Source organism: Leptodactylus fuscus, chromosome 4 (genome assembly GCF_031893055.1).
Source record: "Leptodactylus fuscus isolate aLepFus1 chromosome 4, aLepFus1.hap2, whole genome shotgun sequence".
Taxonomy (NCBI): Eukaryota; Metazoa; Chordata; class Amphibia; order Anura; family Leptodactylidae; genus Leptodactylus; species Leptodactylus fuscus.
In genome coordinates this window covers 138,316,963-138,341,762 of record NC_134268.1, presented here as the reverse complement: position 1 = coordinate 138,341,762, position 24,800 = coordinate 138,316,963, and the positions used below count along the sequence as shown (strand labels likewise).

Sequence of the window (24,800 nt, the reverse complement as noted above, 5' to 3'; positions counted from 1 at the left end):
GAAGAATGAAAGGCATAATTAATACAAAGTATAACCGGCGTGTGCTTTTTTGTGTCTTTAGATCTTCGCTCAATTCTAATTTTTTTTAAAGAAATTAAAGGAGGAAATGAGAAAACAGACCTAAGGAAAAAGTATAATTGCAAGTATCTTTTTAGTAAGAATTCCTTAGCTAGCAGCCAATTAAAAAGATGTAAGAAATCCATCATTAATTAGAAATTCCCCTGAAGATTTAATATTTTTTCCTCCAAAATACTTTTCAATCGTTTACCCGTCAGGAATAATTATTCATTAACAGGAAAGAAAACACTCTGCAAGAGATAACACTCACTAATGTAAAAATCTCTGTAAAAGGTAACTAAAAAACATTAAGGCAAACTAATAAATGTGGGGTACAAGTTACAAAACTGTGAAATTCATTGACATGGTTACATGGGATATTGCCAACAAAGTCAGTCATAGCTTAGATCAGGGGTAGGCAAATAAATTAATCAAATATGAGGTACTAGGATTGCCGTGCAATAATTATAAGACTGGAGACCCCTATTCTATGGTCATATACCACAGAAGTGCTGCCACAAGATGCTTCTGGACGCATGCGTTTACTGCCATTTCCCAGGACGCATATGTACTTTTCCATTAAATGCAATGATAATACATGTGCAGCCCTCAATTAGTGGTAAATGTATGTGTCCAGTAGCACTTTGTGGCAACACCGTTAGAGATGGTGAGATTCAATGTATCTGGATGAACCTGATCCCAAGAGATGCGAGTAACAAGGTTATTTATTTTTGTTCACCTCCCCTGGGCCTCTGATCACTATACACAGGGAGCCCACAGCCTTACTTTCTGATCCGCGCTTCTGCTCATGGTTGCCTCCGCTTCCACTTCTTCCCTCCATGGGGCCCCAGACACATGATATAGGATATCCAGAGCCCCCTGGAGGGCAGAAGAGGAAGCAAAGTGGACAGTGAGCAGGAACAGGGATCGGTAAATAAATATGGCCCATTACCTGATGGGGTTACTAATAGTAACAAAATTAGCAGGAAGAACCCATCGAGCCCCCTAAGTTTTTGTGGCCTGATGCAGCTTTCTTGAGGGGTCTAGTTTCTAAAACAGGGTCATATATTGAGAGTTTTCGCTGTTCTGACATTTTGGGAGTTCTGCAAACAATATATGGTTCCTAAACTATTACAACAAAATCTGCCCTCAAAAAAGTGTTCTGTCCCACCGTGTGCCCATATAACATTCTACATCCAAGTATGGGACATTTACCTAGTCGGGAACAAGTGCTAAACAAATGTGAGTGCATTTTCTCTTTTTACCCAGTTTACCACCATATATGGGGTACTGTCATGTTCAGGTGAAATTATGTGACATGATGCAAGGTGCAATTTCTCCTTTAACTCCTTGTGAAGATAAAAAAAACTTAGGGATGAATTGATGCTTTATTGTAAAAAAAAAAAAAAAAAAAAGTAATTTTTAATTTTCACATCCCAATGGTAAAAAAAGTCGGTTAAACACCTGTATGGTCAAGACAATCACAATACCCTTTGATACATTTCTTGTGAGTGGGGGGGTCTGGTTTCCAAAATAGGGTTATTTTGGGAGGTTCCACTGTTCTGGCATTTCACGGGCTCTGCATATTAGACATGGTGTCTGAAGCAAATTCCAACAAAGTCTGCCCTCCAAAATCCCAACAGCGCTCCTTCCATTCTGAACCCTACTTTGTACCCATACATCAGTTTACATCCACATGTGGGGTATTTCTGTAGTAGGGAGAACATTTTTAACAAAATGTGCTTTCCGTTTTCTCAGGCCAATTATGTAAAACAAATGTAAGTTCAAAGCACTCACTATAAGTCTGCCCTGGAAGCGCTCTTCTCCGCTGAGGAGGTCTCGTTGGTCATCCAATCGTCCCCCTCAGGTAAATCTCCGGGTTATAAGATGTTCTGCCCTCTCCTCTCTCCTGTAATGACGCCAGTATTTAATGGGGTTGGGCACCCTGTGCCGTTCGCCCCACAATCCCTTTCTGCTCTTATCACGGTGCTCTCTAAAACGGGCAAGGTTCCTTCTTGTTCAGCTAGTTATCGCCCTATATCACTCATCAACATTGATGTTTGCCAAACTACTCACGAACTGATTATCTCCCCTGATGCCAGCCTTGGTATATACTGACCAGGTTGGGTTTATTCATGGTTGTGAGGCACATGATTAAGACTGTCATTGCCATCTCCTCGGCTCATTGAAATGGCACGCCTATGTGTCTTCTCTCGGTGGACGCCGAAAAGACGTTTGACCGGGACCACTGGGGCTTCCTCCGCGAGACTCTGCACCAGATTGGGGTTGGCTCTGTCTTCCTAAATAGGGTGTTCTCCTTGTATGGCGACGCATCAGTGCGGGCCAATGGGGTATTATCGGACCCCTTTCCAGAACGAAATGTCACCTGCCAGGGTTGCCCTCTCTCTCCCCTACTTTATGCCCTGGTCATGGAACATTTGGCGGTGGCAATTCGGCGATGCCTGGATATTCATGGCCTCCAGATGGGTTCCCGCTTAGTTAAAGAAGCCATGTACACGGACGACCTCCTCTTATATGTTTCTCAGCTGCAGATATCATTCCCCGCCATACTGCGTGAATTCTCACGCTTTGGTCTCCTTAGCAACTTTAAGGTTAACCTCACCAAAAGTGAGGCCCTCAACGTCACTCTCCCCGCCGCGGAAGCTGCGCAACTTGCCTGCGACTTTCCATTCTGTTGGCAGACCGCCTCCTTCAAATACCTCGGTATTCACATCCCCCCCCCCCCCCCCTGACCTCGCTCACCAATTTTGGCTCAATTATCTCCCAGTTCTAGAGAGAGTCTCCTCTGATCTGCGAGCATACGGCGCGAGCGCTCTCTCGTGGTTTGGCCGCATGCATGCCCTTAAAATGGACGTGCTCCTGCAGTTCTTGTATTTGTTCCAGGCTCTTCTCATCCCTTTACCGTGTTCCTTTCGTATTCAGTCCCTGTTTGGTAAATTTGTCTGGGGCAGGGCCCGGAGTAGACTCAGTTTCCGCACACTCTTCTGTCATACCCACTGTGGGAGGGCTGGTCTGCCAGATGTCCGTGTGTATTACCGGTCTGCAGTGGTGCTTCGCCTCTTCAATTGGCGTTATCGTCGCAGTGATAAGCAATGGGTGGCTATTGAGTGTGACCTCATCGCTTCCCACGCTCCCGTGGATCCCGTCGCCCGCAGTCCTCAGGTCACTCGGTTTTGTCCCTGCATTTTCTCCGTACTTGGGATCTGGTGTGTTCCTCTGGAAGACTGGCCCGTGTTCCCGGTCTCCTTTCTCCTCTCTTCAACAACCCTATGTTCCCTCCGGGTTGTTCTGTGGATCGTTTTCTTTGTTGGCACAGAGGCGATGACGCTTGTCTCCACCGAGTTGCCGGGGACCCTTCCCTGCCCCTTCCCCCTTTTACCCAGCTGTGCTTAGCTCACCCGGACCTCCACCTGTCTTGGCTGGAGTACGGCTTCTCAGCGATACCACCAATGGACTTCCTCCTTATGCTAGGTCTTGGAACTCAGACCTCGCCACTAGTTTACCGCCTGCCGACTAGGATAAATCCTTCCTCCTAACCCACAAAATGGCCTTGCCCTGCAGTGCGCAAGAGAGGAATTTCAAAATTTTCACACATTGGTACAGGTGTCCTGACCTCTTCCACCGGATCTTCCCGACTGTCTCTGATAGGTTTTGGCGCTGTGGTTCCGAGAAGGGCACTATGCTCCACATATGGTGGGAGTGCGATGCCATTCAACCCTTCTGGGAGGCGGTTTTCTTTCTTTACTCTAAGGTATGTGACGTCCTATCATCCCGTCACCACAGGTGGCCCTCTTCTCGGTTCTCCCTGGCAAGATCTCCGAGATCAAAAAATACCTTTTGTGGCACTCCCTCTCGGCCACCAGGGCTGTCATCCCTAGACACTGGCACAGTACTGTTCCGCCTACTATGCTCAAATTTCTGCAGCAGCTATAGAATGGAGGCCCTGGTTGCGGAAGACTCTCTGGTCTCCTCCAGGTCTGACAGCATCGGGTGGCCCTGGGTTATGTTCCAAGACTCTTCTGAGTTCACTTCCTCTTTCTCATGATTTTGCTTGTCTGGTCCCCTTCCTACCCTCCTTCCCTCCCCTTCTGTCTCCTTGTCCTAGTCTCCTTGTCCATGGTGTCCTTGTGTTCCCCTCTGGTTGTTTGTCCCTCGTTGTTTTCCTTTGTCTATTAGTGTTTTTTTCTGGTAGTTTTTGTATTTCATTCTATATTTGCCTTGTTTCATGCAGAGTTTTCTACTTTGCAATATGTTTGGCTAATCGGGAACCCCCCGACTGGTTATTGTTCCTGGGAGGCCTGCGAGCCTCGGCCTTATTGTTATTTCCTTTACCACTGATTTCTCCTTTCCCTGTATTTGAAAAATCTTTAATAATCATTGATTAAACATACTTACTTGTTGCTCCTGTGAATTTCCAGATCCCAGGATGTCATCCCTGGACTTGAAGGCCACCTCTTCATTGCATGTGCTGGCCATCCATGCATGCGCAATACACTGGGAGGCTAGCACATGTCACAAAGAAGTGATATTGACCAATAATGATGTCTCGGGTCTGGACCTAAAAGGAAGGTAAGTGTAATGGTGCTGGGGCGGGTCAAAGAGGAGATGTAACAAAGAGTTTGTGCCAGCCGGCATCTCCAAAGAGTCATGTAGCACCGTATAATATGGTCTGTGAATGCACAAACCATGTTATTCTATGCTTGGGCCACTTTTGAGCATATGGTATTGTGTGGGGGCCACTATGAAGCATTATGCCATGCGGGGGCCACTATGGAGCATTATACTGTGAAGGGGCCACTGTGGAGCCTTATCCTGTGTAGGGGCCTATGTGGAGAATATTATACTATGCTTGGTCCACTGTGGAGTATTATACTGTGCATGGGCCACTGTGGAGCCTTATCTTGAGCAGGGGCCTATGTGGAGAATATTATACTATGCTTGGGCCACTGTGGAGTATTATACTGTGCATGGGCCACTGTGGAGCATATTCTACTTGCACATGGGCCACTGTGGAGCATTATACCATGCAGGGGCCAATGTGGAGCATATTATACTTATACTGTGCAAGAGCCACTGTGAAACATTATATCATGCACGGGCCACTGTGGAGCATTATCCTGTGCACGGGCCACTGTGGAGCATTATCCTGTGAAGAATACTATAATGGGGGCATGGCTTGGCATACACGTTATCTTAAGAGCTCCGCTCCGTGCTCCGACACAGGTACTGCAATCGGCGGCGAAATGGGCAAATCGAAAAGACATCCAGGGGGTGCTTCTACCTCCCTGCAGCCCAATGGCACGATCCCCACTTTCTTCACCCCGCTGGCGGGGCATCCAGGGCCGGAGAATGCTGCAGCCTACAGCACAGAGCGGGCACCATCTTCTCCCTCAGCACGTGGGCGCCTGAGAGAGCAGCGCAGCTTTGTTTCTGCATCTCTGCCCGACCTCAGATGCCGGGATGTGACGGCTCCAGGACCCTCCGTTCCTGTTATGGACCCTGCTGAGGTACCACCAGTTCTCCCTCCAGCCTTGGGACCTGATATGGCCCCCTCCCAGACCCCTGCTCCATCTGAGACTATGGCTCACCAGGGATCAGCGGCGTCAGGGGCGGTGCTGCTCTCCTCTGCAGCATCTCCACACTCTGACACCAGAGATACCCCAAGGTCACTCCAACTGACTCCCCCGCTGCTCTGCCAAACTCCTTTGCCACCTGGGACCTCTAACAGGGACATTAACTGGGGCACAAGCCCACCATATAAACGATCCCTATTTCAGGCTTCTGGCTTGACCAGGATGCACCCCTTGCCAGGAGCTAACCTTTCCTCTGATGATGACCTGCCACCCCCAGCCACAAAAAAACAAAGTTCAGATTTCCCTAAAGGTCTATTATGACGTTATGTGGACACAATGTAAAAAAAAAAAAAAAAAAAAAAAAAAAGCAAACTAAATAAATAAATAACAAGATGAATAGAAAAGTTAAAAAAAACACCTAAATTAAAATAAATAAAATAATACATTAATAATATGTCCTTATTACAGGTTCTAGCCCCACCCTCGACAAGAGTGGTTATAAAAGGAATGAGAAATATATAAGAAATACTTATACATTTACCTTTTGCTCGATCCACTCCTGACTTTGGCTCAAAAAACTGCAGCAAAATCTGCAACAAAAGAAGCCGCGTTTGTGCAAAGTGGAGCCTTAGCCTTAGGCCGGGGCTCCACGTGTCGTAAAACGCTGCAATTTGCCCACAGCAGAAACGCCGTGAGAAAAATCACGGCGTTAGGGGGCATTCACACGGAGTAACGCGGCGCTGATTCTGCCACGATAACTTGTGGCAGAATCAGCGCTGATAAAACAACTCCCACAGACTTCAATGGGTTCCACTGAAATCAAAGCAAGGCTTTTTAACCCAATGATTTCAATGTGTTACGTGCGTTAAACGGAAGTCAATGGGAGTCTTTTTATCTACGTGTGAATGCCCCCTTATACAGTAACTGCAAAGTGGATGGGATTCATGCGAATCTCATGACAACTTTGTGGTAAAATCCACAGCACAAACACGATGTGATTTACAAGACCGGCACGGTTTTGAAAATCGCAGCATGTCAATTATATCTACGGAAATGCTGGTGGCTTAGATATAATTGTAACAGAAAACTCCATAAACTTTCTGTTTAAAGCGCTGTGGGAAGAACCGCGATGCGTCCCCGCTGCGATTTTTCTTGCAGTGCTTTAGCGCTGCAGATCGTTCTGTGGGGCCTTAGCTCATAAAGTTTTTAAAGTAGCACTTTGTGCTATTAAATTTAAAAAAAGAAAACTGAAAAACAGACACATTTTCCCTCCTCTTTTGTTTATATTTTTGCAAATATAAAAAAAGTTAAAACATATGTAAAAATAAATACATAAAAATAAAGCCCTACATGTCACAGAAAAAAAAGACACAGAAATAAGTTGAATAACCCAAATGATAAAAATTTTATAGCCCTCAAAACGTAACATACAAAAAATACGAAAATGTGTCTGGTCCTGAACCACAAATTGGCACGGTACAGAAGGGGTTAAGAAACTTCCTAAATGCTATTTTTAATTATTTCGGTAGTGCAGTTTTGAGAATGGAGTGATTTATGTGGGTTTCTATTAAAGAGGCATTTCAAAGCTCCTTCAGAACTGAACTGGTCCTTTGAATCACCTTGAAGCACTCCTTCGGGTTATGGAAATGTTCTTGAAAATTTGGAAAACTGCTGTAAGCCTTATAATATCTGAGAAAAATAAAGCCTGATTAAAGTTTGATCCTAACATAAATTAGATTTTAAGTATGAGGCCATGTCCTTAAAGTGTAACTAAATTTTCTATTCGTATTTGTGTCAATAAATTTTGTCCCGACCCGAATATAAGCCGAGGCCCCTAATTTTACCACAAAAAACTGGGAAAACTTATTGACTCGGGTATAAACCTAGGGGGGAAATGCAGCAGCTACTGGAAAATTTCAAAAATTAAAATGGTCGGAGTTTTTGGGTGCAGTAGATGCTGGGTGCTGGGAAAGGGGAGGGGGTGTTTTGGTTGTCTGTCTGCCCTTTCCCTGAGCTTGAGGACTGTTTTTTCTTCCCCCACTTGGATTTTAGTCTGGCTGAATATAGGGTATCTGCAGTGCTCCTATTAACCCCTTCCCGATGGAACAGGAGCACTGCAGATCCCCTATATTCAGTAGACCGGGCACTCTCAGACACAGGGATACCTAATGTGTATGTGTTTCGCAGTCATTTTCTACTTTTGCATGTATTCTAGGGAAAGGAGGGATTTAGAACCTTTATTTTTTTTTACATCTTTTATTTTTTTTTTAGCACTATTTTATGGGAGACTCTATACATTAATATTGTGGCCGGTCATAGACCCTCCCTCATAAAAAATAAATAAATAAAAAAATAATAATTTTTTTTTTTTTTTTTTTTGCTGACTCGAGTATAAGCCGAGGGGGGCATTTTCTGTACAAAAACTGGGCTGAAAAATTCGGCTTATACTTGAGTATATACGGTATATAATATATTATATATACAAATTTTGGCTCCATTCTGAGAAATCCTGCATTTATTCACTCTTTCCCCACTTCTATATTGAGAGCTTTTCCTGCCTCTCACTGAATGTTACCATGTATGGGAATACAGGCTGTGTAAGATGTAGAGAAAATGAGGGTGGGGGACCAATAAATTGGTTGAGAGACCAATGTTGTTGTTTCTATAAAAAAAAGTTATACAATTTTCCAATATACTTTCTGTATCAAATCCTTACGGTTTTCTAGATCTCTGCTTGCTGTCATTCATTCTTTTACTTCAATCGCGGGGACTATAACATAATGACTGCTCCTATTTAATCTGACCTCACAGGCCTCACTTTTGAGTTGGTTCACCCATTGGTCTGATTGTGTTATATTACTTTTTTGCTACATTATTTGTTTATTTCTTGTTGCTTATTTCTTGTTTACATGTATGCACTGCACCTTTGACTTCTCTGCTCATTTACATTATATGGCTGTATGACACCATTAGCATGTATAGGGACTAGCCTATGAGCACATCACCATTGTGTTATCTGCATAAGACTGCTCATAATGTACTTGTGAGTCCTTTTTCATACAAATATGATATATAATATTTGGGGTCATCATGTTCGTAATCTATTGCCAATATACACTACCAAGTTAAGGTTTACACATGCATAATTCCATATTTTAGCATGTACTCTCTTGAGCGCACTGGGATCCATCTTGGACTTTGCTATTTATGTTGTTTTTCTATGTTATTTTCCAATGTTTGATAATAAAGATCCTAACTATAGATTGAAACATCACATTGTATTGGATTGCATTACCTGTTACCAAATGAATAAGCTATTTCGACTTCACTGCAAACCTTCTGAGAGCTGAGTTTTTTTGGAATGGTGAATAGGGGACGAGACCCTACTCGGGTACCACATATTTAAGTAGAATGACTTGTATTCATTTAGCAACTGCTAATTTTTGATATTATAGAGTTAACGGTCTCCTTTCTGAAGGGGGGAAGGCTGTATATCAGAGGGCAAAGGTCATACATTTTATGGCCCACACATTGCCAGCAATCAAAGAAAATCAGAGAGAAAATCAAAGAATTTGAAAGTGATCTATGGTGCCCCTGGTTTCTGGGCCCAGTTACAACTGAGATCACTGTGACCCCTATAATTATACCAGTGCCCTGCATCGATTCAGTGGCCACCAATGAACTTTAACTACCACTGTAGATGGAATATCAAAACATTATGAATTTAGAATATAATGATGCAAAAATAAATGAAAGTATTTTATTTTATAGCTTTATTCTGTGGGTGAGTATGATTTAGTTGATGCCCAATGTGTCCTGTTTTTATGTTTTGCTAATATGTTATTTATGGTGTATGGTGAATGGAACAAAATTTAAAATAAAAAAATAGACCAGAATTACAATACAATAAAAAGACCTTAGTCAGCTACAGTGATGGAAAAGTAAAAACAAATTACAACACGTGACAATTAGAGATGAGCGAACACTAAAATGTTCGAGGTTCGAAATTCGATTCGAACAGCCGCTCACTGTTCGAGTGTTCGAATGGGTTTCGAACCCCATTATAGTCTATGGGGAACATAAACTCGTTAAGGGGGAAACCCAAATTCGTGTCTGGAGGGTCACCAAGTCCACTATGACACCCCAGGAAATGATACCAACACCCTGGAATGACACTGGGACAGCAGGGGAAGCATGTCTGGGGGCATAAAAGTCACTTTATTTCATGGAAATCCCTGTCAGTTTGCGATTTTCGCAAGCTAACTTTTCCCCATAGAAATGCATTGGCCAGTGCTGATTGGCCAGAGTACGGAACTCGACCAATCAGCGCTGGCTCTGCTGGAGGAGGCGGAGTCTAAGATCGCTCCACACCAGTCTCCATTCAGGTCCGACCTTAGACTCCGCCTCCTCCGGCAGAGCCAGCGCTGATTGGCCGAAGGCTGGCCAATGCATTCCTATGCGAATGCAGAGACTTAGCAGTGCTGAGTCAGTTTTGCTCAACTACACATCTGATGCACACTCGGCACTGCTACATCAGATGTAGCAATCTGATGTAGCAGAGCCGAGGGTGCACTAGAACCCCTGTGCAAACTCAGTTCACGCTAATAGAATGCATTGGCCAGCGCTGATTGGCCAATGCATTCTATTAGCCCAATGAGGAGGAGGCGGAGTCTAAGGTCGGACCTGAATGGAGACTGGTGTGGAGCGATCTTAGACTCCGCCTCCTCCAGCAGAGCCAGCGCTGATTGGCCGAATTCCGTACTCTGGCCAATCAGCGCTGGCCAATGCATTCTATTAGCCCGATGAAGTAGAGCTGAATGTGTGTGCTAAGCACACACATTCAGCACTGCTTCATCACGCCAATACAATGCATTAGCCAGTGCTGATTGGCCAGAGTACGGAATTCGGCCAATCAGCGCTGGCTCTGCTGGAGGAGGCGGAGTCTAAGGTCGGACCTGAATGGAGACTGGTGTGGAGCGATCTTAGACTCCGCCTCCTCCAGCAGAGCCAGCGCTGATTGGCCAAATTCCGTACTCTGGCCAATCAGCGCTGGCCAATGCATTCTATTAGCCCGATGAAGTAGAGCTGAATGTGTGTGCTAAGCACACACATTCAGCACTGCTTCATCACGCCAATACAATGCATTAGCCAGTGCTGATTGGCCAGAGTACGGAATTCGGCCAATCAGCGCTGGCTCTGCTGGAGGAGGCGGAGTCTAAGGTCGGACCTGAATGGAGACTGGTGTGGAGCGATCTTAGACTCCGCCTCCTCCAGCAGAGCCAGCGCTGATTGGCCGAATTCCGTACTCTGGCCAATCAGCGCTGGCCAATGCATTCTATTAGCCCGATGAAGTAGAGCTGAATGTGTGTGCTTAGCACACACATTCAGCTCTACTTCATCGGGCTAATAGAATGCATTGGCCAATCAGCGCTGGCCAATGCATTCTATTAGCTTGATGAAGCAGAGTGTGCACAAGGGTTCAAGCGCACCCTCGGCTCTGATGTAGCAGAGCCGAGGGTGCACAAGGGTTCAAGTGCACCCTCGGCTCTCCTACATCAGAGCCGAGGGTGCGCTTGAACCCTTGTGCAGCCTCAGCTCTGCTACATCAGAGCCGAGGGTGCGCTTGAACCCTTGTGCACACTCTGCTTCATCAAGCTAATAGAGTGCATTGGCCAGCGCTGATTGGCCAGAGTACGGAATTCGGCCAATCAGCGCTGTCCAATGCATCCCTATGGGAAAAAGTTTATCTCACAAAAATCACAATTACACACCCGATAGAGCCCCAAAAAGTTATTTTTAATAACATTCCCCCCTAAATAAAGGTTATCCCTAGCTATCCCTGCCTGTACAGCTATCCCTGTCTCATAGTCACAAAGTTCACATTCTCATATGACCCGGATTTGAAATCCACTATTCGTCTAAAATGGAGGTCACCTGATTTCGGCAGCCAATGACTTTTTCCAATTTTTTTCAATGCCCCCAGTGTCGTAGTTCCTGTCCCACCTCCCCTGCGCTGTTATTGGTGCAAAAAAGGCGCCAGGGAAGGTGGGAGGGGAATCGAATTTTGGCGCACTTTACCACGCGGTGTTCGATTCGATTCGAACATGGCGAACACCCTGATATCCGATCGAACATGTGTTCGATAGAACACTGTTCGCTCATCTCTAGTGACAATGAAAAAATAAAAAGTCACCATGTTCTGAAGGCCAAAACTGTCTCTGCCCTATGGGACATTTATCAGTGTTTACAGGATTGATGAAAAATAGGTTGTTGCTGAGGTCCCAAGCATTACATTCCTCTTCTCAGCAAAACTACAGTGAGGAGAAGTTTGAATGAAGTGGTGGTCACGCTTGAGCCCTGGCGTTCCATTTAGTGTCTATGATGCTGATGGAGAAAGTTTAGCAGTATCTCCAGACAATGTCCTCTATAAGGTGCCTGGTGATGCACCTATTTCATGGTCCCCTTACTTGTCCGTAATGCTCAGTCCAGAAAATAAAGAATTGGTATAGTTTTGTAGCTTTTGAATTGCACCAATCGTGCAATGTATTACTCCTTAGTTAGCAGTAACATAGAGCAGGATTGATGGGCAAGAATCCACTACCACTAGGTCCCACTTACCTGTAATAGAAAACAGATTGTGGGCCCACTGGTTTGGTATAGGTCCATTTCTAAAGGCCCTGCCTAAACAGACTCTCTAGTTTTCACCCTTTGGCCCCCATACAGGGATCTGAACTTTGCTCTGGAGGTTTTGTAACAGCTGCCCGGGCAGTTCAGGGCCTATGGTGCGGCACACCACAGATAAAACAACAGAGTAAATATAGCCAAAAATCAGTGAAGAAAAAATACATATACAGAGTAAAAGCAGACAGATGCTCAAAACTGGTGAAAAAGGTATTAAACAGGAACAGACCAGTATATAGATAACAATGGCCTGGTCACAAACAGAAATCCAGGACAAATAGCAGAGGTACTGAAGGAGCCCAAGGGCCACAGGTAGAAGTGACAGGGCAGAGGTCTGAAGGCCACATGTAGCAGAGATACAGACATAATGGGAGGATATAAGCGTCCACACAGAAAACCAAAAGTTATAGAATGTAAGAACATGCATCAAAGCATGTCAGGCAGAGCCTAGAACATAGTTCAGACAAGGCAGATGGAAGAACATAAGGCCACATGGTAGCAGATATTCAATTGTGGCGGAAAGACAAATACATCCCCACAGGAATAATCAACATAAGAACATATGTGTCCAGACAGCAACAGAGGGGCAAACATGGCAAAAAAAGCCAATAATACAGAACAGAGCGATGAGTGTCCAAAGATGGAAGCCAGAGACACTGACAGATGAATTTTTAGGTGTAATCAAATATTATTAAGATTTTTGCAGTAAAAGTAAAATAAACATCTAACATAACAGAACTACAGGGACGGGGAAACAAGTCTCAGGAACAGACAATACAACCGTGCAGGGTCAAAAGAAAAGGCGAAAAACGGGGAGAAAACCCCAACAGGATGAACATGGGCCAAAATAGAAAAGCTGCAAAACAAAAGGCAAGAAGGGATGGGGGGACAAGACGAAAGCACAAGACACAGAAGAGAGGTGGAACAAACAGGAGGTGCAACAGAATCAAAGGAGGAAGGTCAAATAGCACAGCCCGGAGCGGCAAGATTTGGGGCAAACAACAAAAGAAACAAGGATATCAGGCAAAGAGGGAGGTGAAGTCTGAGGACTCCTGGAACACCACCCATGGCTGCCAGAGGGCATTAAATTTGGAGGTGTTGGGCATATCCTCCACCATAAGGAACTCCATTCTGTGGATAAGGAGAAACTCCTGCAGCCACTCCAGAAGGGAGGGAGGGACAGAACTGCGCCAATGGCGAGGGATGACAGATGAATTTTTATATGTGTTAGGTAGATATAGTTGAGAAGTATATGGTGTAGCCCTTGAGGGTGCACTTATGGTATACTTGAAATTAAATCAAAACTGCATCAGAAAATTTACAAGTAAGGCTAGGTTCATACCTGTGAATGGATTCCGTCCGGGGTTTCTGTTCAATGGGTCCACAGTCCATGGGGTCCACTGGTAACCGATTTTTAAGCGGATTAGGTTTCCCTAAGAAGAATGGAAACCCAGGCACAGACGTGAACCTAGCCTCAAATAAATTTAGAATGAAAAAAAGAGATCCTCCGGCAGCTCTCCGATATAAATATAAAATGTAACTTTTAATTTGACATCATAAAATGACAAAAAATGATGCTGTGAAACATAGTAAGAAGTGAAAAAGAAAAAATAAACCCCCTAAAAAACGCAGACGCATCTCTCAACCATATTGTTCCTTCCTCATTGTTCCTTCCTCAAATAAATTTATTTAATATGTTTCACCTGTAAAATAAAAAAAACTATACCAAAAACCAACTCAAAACTGTAGTTTCCTTTATGTAGCAGAACAATATGGGTAAGTTCGGCATCCCATGTGCTGGTTGGATAGATGGAATTTGTAAACAAATAAAATTATATTAATTAATGATCCCACCACCCCCTAGCCTATATACAGGCTGGAAACATCACTCTCCTACTGGTCTTTTTTCTGACCAGATTAGACCTGAGGAGAAGTGCTCTCCCTTATTTCTATCTCTTATTTATTCCCCCCACATGAATTTGCATTTTCCTTTGATCCCTGCCCTAGGGAGAGGTTTTTTTCTCCTCTTACTACTCCGCATGCCTAGCATCGGTAGGAGTGGTGTACATAGTGCGGTTACATCTAATGATGTAGGCAGTGTAGGTGCGGCGGCTACTCCAATACACTGGACGTTAAGTAGTAGGTAAGGATGCTTGACATCACCATACTGACGCTTGACCGGGCTTTATCAGCCTGAGTCCAGCTTCCCTTGTGCCACAACATTGCTGCAGAGCATCTGAAACACACTAAGGTAGGACAAGTGTCAAATAATTGTAATACGTTTTTCTTAAAGCGCAGTTAGCGATGTGGAGTAGGTGAGTTAGTGGCTGCCATACAAGCGATCATCCCCGCAGTTGTCTTTACAGAAAGCCAATTTACAGGAAGTCAATTTACAGGAAGTCAATTTACCTATCAGTATATTTTGACATGTGAGAGGAAACTAGAAAATCTGGAGGAAAACCATTTATCAAAGCACAACTACCATATTGCCTTCCTCAATACAAGGGCTCTCCCAATACCTCAGTCCTGTTGTTTTTTTTCCATCTATCCTTTATTCTTAGCTGCCTTGACTTTCTGCCCTATGGGGGATCTTCGTGTCTCTCCGAACTAGTTACTTCCTCTATATTCCCCCTTTAGTGATTTTATAAGTGTTTCTTTACACATGTTCTCAAGGATATTCAACATGGAGTTTGCAACTAAGGGGGCATTCACACTACCGTTGGTGTCCGCTCAGCAGCGTCCATGGCTATTGTCCGTACAAGATTTTAGTAACGGACACTAGCTGATCCGTTTGCAATTTCCATTCATTTCAATGGGATTTTATCTTGTGACCTTTAGTATCCGTTTGTGGCCTTTAGTGTTTTTTCAAGTGGACAAAAAAAATCCTACATGTAGAACTTTTCTGTCTGAGGTCTATGGGCAACGGACATATAACGGACAGTAATTGATAGCCTTCTGTTATTTTGTGTCCGTTTATTTTCTGCGCATGCTCAGAAAGCATAAACAGCAAAAGAAAAAAGCAGACTATAAAAAAACGGACACTAATTGATACTGACACCAACTGATGCTAACGGATACTAATGTGTCCGCTTTTTTTTGGATCAGTTAAAAAAAATGGACACATTAACATCAGTTAGTGTCAGTTAATGTTTGTTATGATAGGTGTCCGTTTTGTTTTTTTAAACGGACACCTTCATAACGGAATCCAACGGTAGTGTGAACCCTGCCTAAGCATTTACCAACCCTATAAGATGAATATTCGGAGATGGCAGCCTTTGGACACTTGGTTCTAAACTGTCAATCAAGGGGCCTTCCTTGCTAATCCAAATGGAGCTACTCCTTGCTAATTCCCCATACTGTGCTGCCGGTAGAATGTAAGAGAGGTATTGATTTCTATCATTAATCTATTTACCCTTACAGCAGTTTCCCTTTCTCCTAACAGCAGCAAAACACTCCCACCCTTAGCTAATTTTTTTCTCTTTATAATAACACCGTATGAGGTGGGACTATCAGTTCATTTATAGGCTAAGAGGTGGGCTGATTAATTAATATAAAATGTGTTCTGATTATGGGAAACCATATTATGGCAAAACAAATTTGCTAGGTATGCCCAGAGTGACTTTTTCAATGGTTTCCCAGTCTGAAAAAGACTGGGAAACATTCCTGTAGGAATAGATACAGTAAGAAGTATGACCTAAATCAGAAGGTCAGGTGACATTCCTGTGTCATGTGACTCGGAAACATACGCAGGCTGTACAGCAGATGGTTATGCTGAGTGCATGCTGTTGAAAAAGTTACCTGCTTGAATGTGTTTTTTTTTTTTTTTAAATGTAATTTTTTTAATGTTTCAACTGTAAAATTTCATCTAAACCATCTGGTGCGGTTATCATGCTATTTTAATTGTACCCAATTCTACTGTGTGAACAAATTTTGATATCAGGTAACCTCATCCTGTCCCTCACAATAACAGCGTATAGCCCCATCATGTCTCTCACATGAATAGTGGGTTGGTCGCTGGGCCACCTTATCCATAGGGTCAATAATGCATGGAGGATGCATATGAGTTAGATACAACAGTGAAGTAGGAAGCTGTCCACTTACCCTGCTTCACCATTTAGGCAGCTATCTCTGTTACTGGTACATACCAAAATAGAGGAAAAAACTAAAGAAACAGCTGATAGCATAATATTGTTAAATCTATTGGTGCATATGAATAGTTGAAATAGGTGTATGCTCACCTTGGAGACTTGTGGTAAGCCCACAACAACTCAAATAGCCTTTAAAACCTTAATGGATGTGGTGAGGACTATGGAAGCAGCTGGATGCCAGCAGGACATAGTAAGGTCAGTCACATATCAGACCTCAAGTTGTCAAAAACGTTGGATGGGAATCCAAATAAAGGAAAGCAGGTAGCGCTGAAATCATTATTGCAATAGATCAAACACAACGCATTTCAGGACACAGGGTAGTCACTTGAGAAATAGTTGTCCCCAAACGTGTTGTATATGATTTATTGCAATAAACATTTCTCCACTGGACCAGAGCTGTCAGCCTTCCTTCTGTTCCCATTGTCCTGGGAGCATCAGACATGGCTAGAGAGTGTGGCTGCTCTAATCTTTGTTTCACTGTGGCTTGACAAAATTCTTGCGATATGGAGGATGGAGGTGACCTTGCCAGAATACAGCACCTTGCTTTTATCCTGAGCCTGTGGGTCTGACTACCTTTCTACAGGGTTGTTACTTTCTGGTGTCGGATGGTGAGTCCTGACTACTGGTGTTCATGTGAATGCCTGAGTCTTGTTCTTTTTTCTCTTTCTTTTTTGGGGTAGATAGATATATAATGGACTGGTAACATTAATACACAATACAATGAAAACAGAAAGAATATTTGAATTGACCTGTTTTTCGTTTTCATCTTCCAGCCTCAGCCTGTCCTCTATGCAGTTTCTGGCCTGAAGAAACGCCTTTCTCTGAGCCCTTTCTGTCAAAATTCGCACGAAGACCCCAGACAAATTTACACTGACAAAAAGAATAGTGTTGGCCACAAGCTGGAAAAAAAATAAGGAATTATTATTAGCTTTGTGACTTAAAAAGCATAATGTTTTGTGATAATATATATACATTTCAAAGCCATTTCAGTAGTAAAACTGCATTACATTTTATAATAAAAAATATAGTTAGAAAAATGGTAAAAGACTTTTGATGGTCATTGGTCGGTGTGTTTGTATAAAAGCTGTTTGAGCTGGGATTTCCTGGGAAACCCCTTAGACACATGAATCTGTGAACGTAGCCAAAGTGTGGCTTGGAGAAACTCCTCAAATCTTACAGTCAGAGAGTACATTTGAGTATGCATTTTAGCAGAATTTTTTTTGGAAAGTAGAATGAAGGTTGCTGTCCATATTCATGAATAAATTGCATCTTTATGCGCCATACTCTCAAAAACCTAGACTGTGGTAGCATAGTAAATGTTTTCAGTGTGCAGTATATATTTTGAGCTCAGGCCTCACGTTGCAGAAAAGCTGGGGGGTTTGTTGCATATTTTGCTGTGTTTTTTTGAGCCACAGTAAAGAGTGGCTTGAAAAGGAATGGGAAATATAAAAGGAAGTACTCACACATTTCCCATCTGTTAAATCCACCCCTGACTTAAATTTAAAAAAAAAAAAAAAAAAAAAAAAAAAACGCCGCAAAATCTGCAACAAAAAAGGTAGCTTTCCTGCAACGTGGGGCCTTAGGCTAGATTGACACAAACTCGGTCCGTGTGTTCGCTGGATTTACTGGCTTGACCTTCATGCTGGGGGCAGGACTCCTAGCACCATAATTTCCCTGGAGTTCCGGCCTCCATGTGACATACCATTTACAGTACGGGACAGTAGTATGGGACTTCTAGTATCATAGACAACTATGACGCTAGGAGTCCCGGCATAAAGGTCAGGCTTGTAAATTCAGCACCATGTGGTGAAACTTGGTCGTGTGAATCTAGCCTTAGCCTAAAACACATTTATGGATAATGGCCAAATAACGCATGGCCACTGTTTCAGTAAAAGCTCTTCGTGGATCTAGACGGTCATGGTATACTGTATATAAGTTTTGTACACCTCAAACTATTGTTTTTCTTTTCAAGATTTTCAACAGTAGGATATGAAAAGCATACAAAAGCATACACATCTTACAGTTAAAAGCAAAACAGAATACGGTTTTCGTATTATTACAGAGATTACACAATTAAGTTTACAAGAAACAGGATATATTTTTAAATAACAGTGGCTCATGGAGCATACAGTAATGTAAAACTATCTGTCATATTACACTGTAACCATATCAAAAGTTCTTTGTCTACTCAGCTCTATAATACACAAGGGACCAACATGACAAACAAAAGGGGGATAAAAAGAAAAAAAAAACATGAAAAAAATGCAACAAAAATCGCACCATGATTAGGCCCAGATAAATGGGCTTAATCAGCAGGTAGTCTCAATCCGTGGACTCTGCAGCTGATTTAGTCGCGGTGTCCGTGGCAAGAACGTGCATGACGATTCTTTTCTCCACATCCTGCTGCAATCTCTGCCTCCTATTGAAAACAATGGGAGTCAGTTTCCAGGAGGAATCTTCCCCGGATAGGGGGCGAAATCGACCTGTAGGCTGAAAAAATCTGCTTCAGGAATTAGGAAACTTTTTTTTGAGCTTTTTTTTTTTTTTTTTTACACAATTTCTAATGCATTTTTGTTGCATTTTAAAAAAAAATCCAGCACACTGTATGCACCTGCCAACTTCACTTCGAAAAACTACATCAAAAACTTTATCAAAAAACCATTTCATTTTTTTCCACCTGAATCTGCTTGAAGATCATGTTGCATTTTTGTTCCCTAGTTGAAAAAAACAGTAATGATATGTTAACACAGATTGTTTTTGCAGGCTGAAAAATCCACTTCAGAAATTTGGAAACCTTTGACACTTTTTTTTTTTTGTGGTTTTTCATTGTGATTTTTCATTTCATTTCATTTTTTGGCACAGTTTTTTGCTCTAGCCCACTGTATGAACCTGGAAACTTATGTTTTTATGCTGTTTTTGCAAAAATCGCGTCAAAAAAAGCGAAAGTTTTTTTCCGCCTCCTATTGATTTCAATGGGTTTTTCACAGTGCAATCTGCCTGAAGATAGGTCATGTTACTTTTTTTCCTCTTTGGGTGAAAAAATCAGTTAAGGCCCGTGCACACTGAGTTAACGCGAGGGTATTTTAGCATCCTACATGTGTATAGAATACATGTGTAAAAATAAAACTCCCATTGACTTCAATGAAATCTTTTACACATGTAAAAATAACACTCCGATTGACTTCAATAAAATCTTTTACACGTGTAAAAAAACCAGACGCATTTTTTGGCGCGTTTTTTACACGTGTAAAAGATTTCATTGAAGTCAATGGGAGTGTTATTTTTACACGTGTATTCTATACATGTGTAAAGTGCTAAAATACACTCGCTTTAATTCCGTGTGCGCGGGCCTTTAGACAAAAAAAATGTCTACTTAATCCCTTTGAAATGAATGGGAGATGTTTTTGAGGTGGGTGTTGAGGTGGATTCCATCTTAAAACAAGCCTGCAAAAAACTCTGTGTGAATATATCTTTAGAGGAAAAAAAATCTGCTACTGACTCCCACTGAAATGAATGGGAAGCAGTTTTTTGAAGTGGATTCCACATCAAAATCCTCCTGCTCTGTGTGAAGCGCAAGGCATCATGGTAGTTGTAGGAAAACAGAACAGGAGGCTACCTATGTAAACAAAAACAGAAGATGCAAGGAGCTCCTAGAGAGACTCAGAAATCACTCAAAAACCCGGCCTGGCTTACTTGAGGTCTGTACCAACATTGAAAAGCGACGAAAGCAGCAGGAAGTGCGGCAAAGCCTGGGAAACGTAAGTAACATTGTTTTTTTTTTTTTATGTTTTTCACCTCCCCAGATCTCAAAGTATAATAATTGTTCATGGGTGGTCCACTATGGGGCATAATACTATGTGCAGCGGCCACTGTGGGGCATAATACTGTTTATGTAGGGGCTACCATGGGGCATAATACTGTGTGTGCAGGGGCCACTATAAGGTATAATATGTCTGCAGGGGCCACTGTGGGACATTATAATATATGGACCGGCCGCTATTAGACATATACTGTCTGGAGGTTACTTTGGGACATTATAGTGTGTGTAAACGGGGCATTATACTGTGTGGGGGCCAGGAAAGGGGATGCTATGCCGTGGAAGTGGGGCCGCAAGTCAAAAGTTTTCTGGGGCGCCCAGTCTTTGCTAGTTATGCCACTGCCCCAAAGGTTTAAAATCAGCAGAGTGAGTATTAACAACAAAACATATTTACAATTAAAATCAATGAGACAATTGTTACAGTTTATACTTTTTACTTACTGTACAATAACTAGTTGGTTGCGAGTCTAAATTGAGTTATATTTTTATACATAGCATACTTGACAAATGTAGATATTGGTAGTATCCTAGGGAGGTGCAGCATGCACTGTGTGTGCACACCTTCTAAATGTAGACATATAAAGTTATAAATTTTTCATACCCTAATCTATTACAATTTGCACACCAGTTTAAGTCACAAACCTCAACTTTCATGCCCTTGTAAAGTTGCATAAAATTAATCATGACTATAATACAATATAATTTTGAAAATACTGCATATTTTTTTTAGAAGAGAGATTCCTTTACGTCAATGTCTGGCTAAGGCCACACGTAGCAAGCTGCAGTGAAAAAGAGCTGCAGGAAAAACTGCAACGGAAGCACATCACTTTTCACAGAAAATACGCAGTTTTCCTCTGCAGACTTTCTGCTTCAATTCTGACTGTATGGAAAATGCCAGCATTTCTGTAGGTAGAATTGACATGTTGTGATTTACAAAAATGCAAGGATTTTTTAAATCGCACCATGTCCGCAGCGGATTTTTCTGCACTGTGTGGATGGGATTGGCTAGAATCCCATCCACTTTGCACTTTGAATAAGCCTGAAGTGTCTTCCTTCTCTTCTACCTCTTTATTCATTTACATAATTTTTGAATTAATGTTATATACTATAGGGCTTTGTTAGTATATGATGGAAATATATCATACTATATGTGTATGCGCTTTCTATTCATGTGGGGTTTTAGGAAATCTGATATGTATTTGTAAAAGTAATTTATTAATTGCACATCATCTGTTGTGGGAGGGTATAAATAGTTTGATACTTGTATCAAAATTTTGTTGATAATGGCTCCATTGAGGAACTGAAATATTGCTGTACATGTCCGCTATGGGTAAATAAAAATATTCTAGATTCTACTGGATGCTGCTTGTTTGTTGCCTCTTCGGATGCCTATGCTGGTGGATCATGGATCTCATGGGGCTCCTTTATCTACAAATATATTTGCATAATTATATTATGCTGCTTGTTTTGTTGGTTTACAAAACAAACAAACAAAATAAATATATATATTATATAATGTTTCAAATCTGTTCATATAAATTACATACAAACACTACCATCAAAAAGAGGAGAAAATAAAAAGAAAACAAAGCAACACTCTCAGAAAAGTCTGGATCTAATCCACATCACCAAGCAACAAGGCAGAAGTCTTCACAGGGATTACAATTTGGAGTCTCTATTCTATTACATTATCTCTATTAACTCCTGCCAAGTAACGCTGGGTTCACACCTGCGTTCATGTGTCCGTACTATGGTTTACGTCTTCTGCCATGCAGAAGACGGAAACCATAGACCGGGTCCGGCCGTGCGCGGCGGTGAGCGTTTTAGGCTCTCCGCCGCGAAACCGGATTTTTTTATCCGGACACAGAGTAGTGCATGTCTGTGCATGATTATAAAACCCGGTTTCACGGCGGAGAGCGCAAAACGCTCACTGCCGCGCACGGCCGGACAGCTTTCTCACCCATTCAAATGAATGGGTGAGAAAGTCTCCTGCAGGCTTCCGTCTCCTGCATCTGTTTTATGCAGGAAACGGAAACCTGCAATAAGGACCCATGAACGCAGATGTGAACGAGCCCGTATTTGTATTTCTGTACCCTTAAAAACCTGACAACAGTCTTAAACGAATTCTTAAGGCCTTTTTCGCACATCCATTTCAAAAACAACAACAGAGTGAATAAGTGTATTCACATGCCCATTTTTTCTGACAGATGCGGTCCACTAAAAAAAACTGGCATGTTCTTTATTTGGCCATTATGATGACCACAAAACTACCATTAAAATCTGTTTTTAATGGCCTTCAAAATGAATTTGCATTGTGGTTGTTAATAATGGATTACATCTTGGGAGACAGATTTGCATATTTCTCCCATGATCCCTTACAGTGGAGCGACTAAGGCTGTATAAGTCTCCACACACCTAATAGGTGGTCTCTCCTCATGGAGTGACATCCCCATAATCTGGTCTCTCAGCCTCTCACTTCTACCAAGTGGTAAACTGACTTGGTAAAAATCCCACATTATGCAGTAAATGTGATCTCCACAAACTTGAATCATTTAAAAAAAATTTGGGCCTCTCCCTAAATATGGTTATTATAAAAAAAAAATCCCACCATTCAATCGATCGTTCAAGGCCAACCCAATTTACTCCAGTGATGTACCGTATTTTTCGGACTATAAGACGCAAAATTTGGGGGGAAAAGAAGGGTGCGTCTTATAGTACGAATGTGGCGCCTGGCATCCGCTGTAATAGAGAGGCGGAAGCCGGCAAGTGATAGACGCCATTACAGGTGCCGGGGCCTGAGACATCGCTGCGCTCCTCTGCCCTGCATGAAGCCAGCAGCGGGAGGAGTGATGCTGCTATTCCGCTCCTCCGTCCCCCCGCCGCTGGCTTCATGCAGGGCAGGGCAGCGATGTCTCAGGCCCCGGCGTCTATCCCTCCCCGGCATCCGCCTCTCTAGTACAGCGGATGCCGGGTCAGTATCGGTGGCCCCTTCTCCCCCGGGGCCGGTCCCCACCGGCCCCGTACCTGTAAAGTTGCAGGCCGGCTCCTGCGCGACGATATCGCAGGAGCCGACCTGTTCGGGTGACAGCTGGGAGCCTAATGAGGCTCCCAGGCCTGTCACTGCTATATATTAGTATTGCGGCTGGGTCTATGACCAGCCGTAATACTAATATACAGAATGTCCCATAAACGGCAATACAGTTGTATTGCCGTCTATGGGACTTGCAATCAAGCCCCCGGGGGGAATAAAATAGTAAAAAAAAAAAAAAAAAAAAGCTTTAAAAATATATAATAAAAATATGAAATAAATAAAAGTTCTAAATCACCTCCTGTTCCTAGAATATATATATAAAAGTAGAAAATCATAAACCACTGGGTTTTTTTTCAATAAAAGGTGATCTAAGAAATAGATATTCCCCAAAATGGTATAACTAAAAAGTACATCTGGCCCCGCAAAAAAAAAACACTCTATGCATCCCCGTACAGCTGCAGGGTCACCTGTCAATGTGGCCTTGCAGCTGTTGCAAAACTACAACTCCCATATATTAAATATTTTACCATTTTTTGCTTCAAAATTTTTTTTCCCTATTTTCCTCCTCTAAAACCTAGGTGCGTCTTATAGTCCGAAAAATACGGTATATAAATAGATATGTACATATACTACGATTCCTACACTTTTATTTTCTAATTAAGGACACTAATACTTTTTTTTTAAACAAATATTTTCTAAAATTCTATACTCTTGAGAAGAATGGTCTTTTCTGAACTCCCTGTGTTCAAAATGGGTAAAGTCTTTCCAAATTTATGAAAACCGAGGCTGAGCATTTAATAATTCAGCATGCCCTCCAGATAATTCCAGCACCAGTAAAATAGTGTAGGAGATAATATACCCTCTGCTTCACAAAGGATACCAGTTGTATTCCAATAATTTTTACTTAAGGTGTACCTCCAGTTATAAAAAAAAAATTAATAAATTAATAGTACAGGCAAATATAGTAAACTTTATATCTTATTTAAATAAGTTTTCTTTTTCATTTATCAAACTGAGTTTCTTTTGAGATATTAGTTTACAGATAGGGGAGGATGAGGAGGGATCTTCTGCAGAATGCTCATACCTAAACAGATTCTATCACTTGAATCCCATATTTTTCTGCTAACACATAGGAATAGCCTTAAGAAAGGCTATTCTTCTCCTTCCTTTAGAAGTCTTCTCATCGCTATTCGGTAGATATTCCTGGTTTTCGTTATTATGCAAATGATTTTTCTTGCAGCACTGGGGGCGTTCTCCTGCGCTCAAACAACACTGGGGGTGTCCCCGGTCCTGCTTGAAAACTCTCCTGAGCCGCCTCATCTTCTGGCAAGCCTCTCCGCTGCGTCCTCTGCGATGTCTTCTTCAAGCGCTGATGTCTTCGGGATATAAATCCGAGGCATGCACAGTCGGCTCTGCCATCGGGCTTCGGGCAGAGCCGACTGCGCATGTCTGCAGCCATTTCTTTGAGGCCG

The 24,800-nt window shown here is 42.5% G+C and overlaps 1 protein-coding gene across 2 annotated transcripts in view; it reads right to left on the bottom strand.

The window, feature by feature from the left end:
* Positions 1–24,800, bottom strand: part of ADCY1 (adenylate cyclase 1) — a 219,057-nt gene that overhangs the window by 148,912 nt on the left and 45,345 nt on the right. For both annotated transcript variants that reach the window (XM_075271083.1, XM_075271084.1), the window contains exon 2: positions 17,230–17,379. In XM_075271083.1, the coding sequence (XP_075127184.1) occupies positions 17,230–17,379 (150 nt within the window). The remainder of the gene's footprint in view (positions 1–17,229; positions 17,380–24,800) is intronic.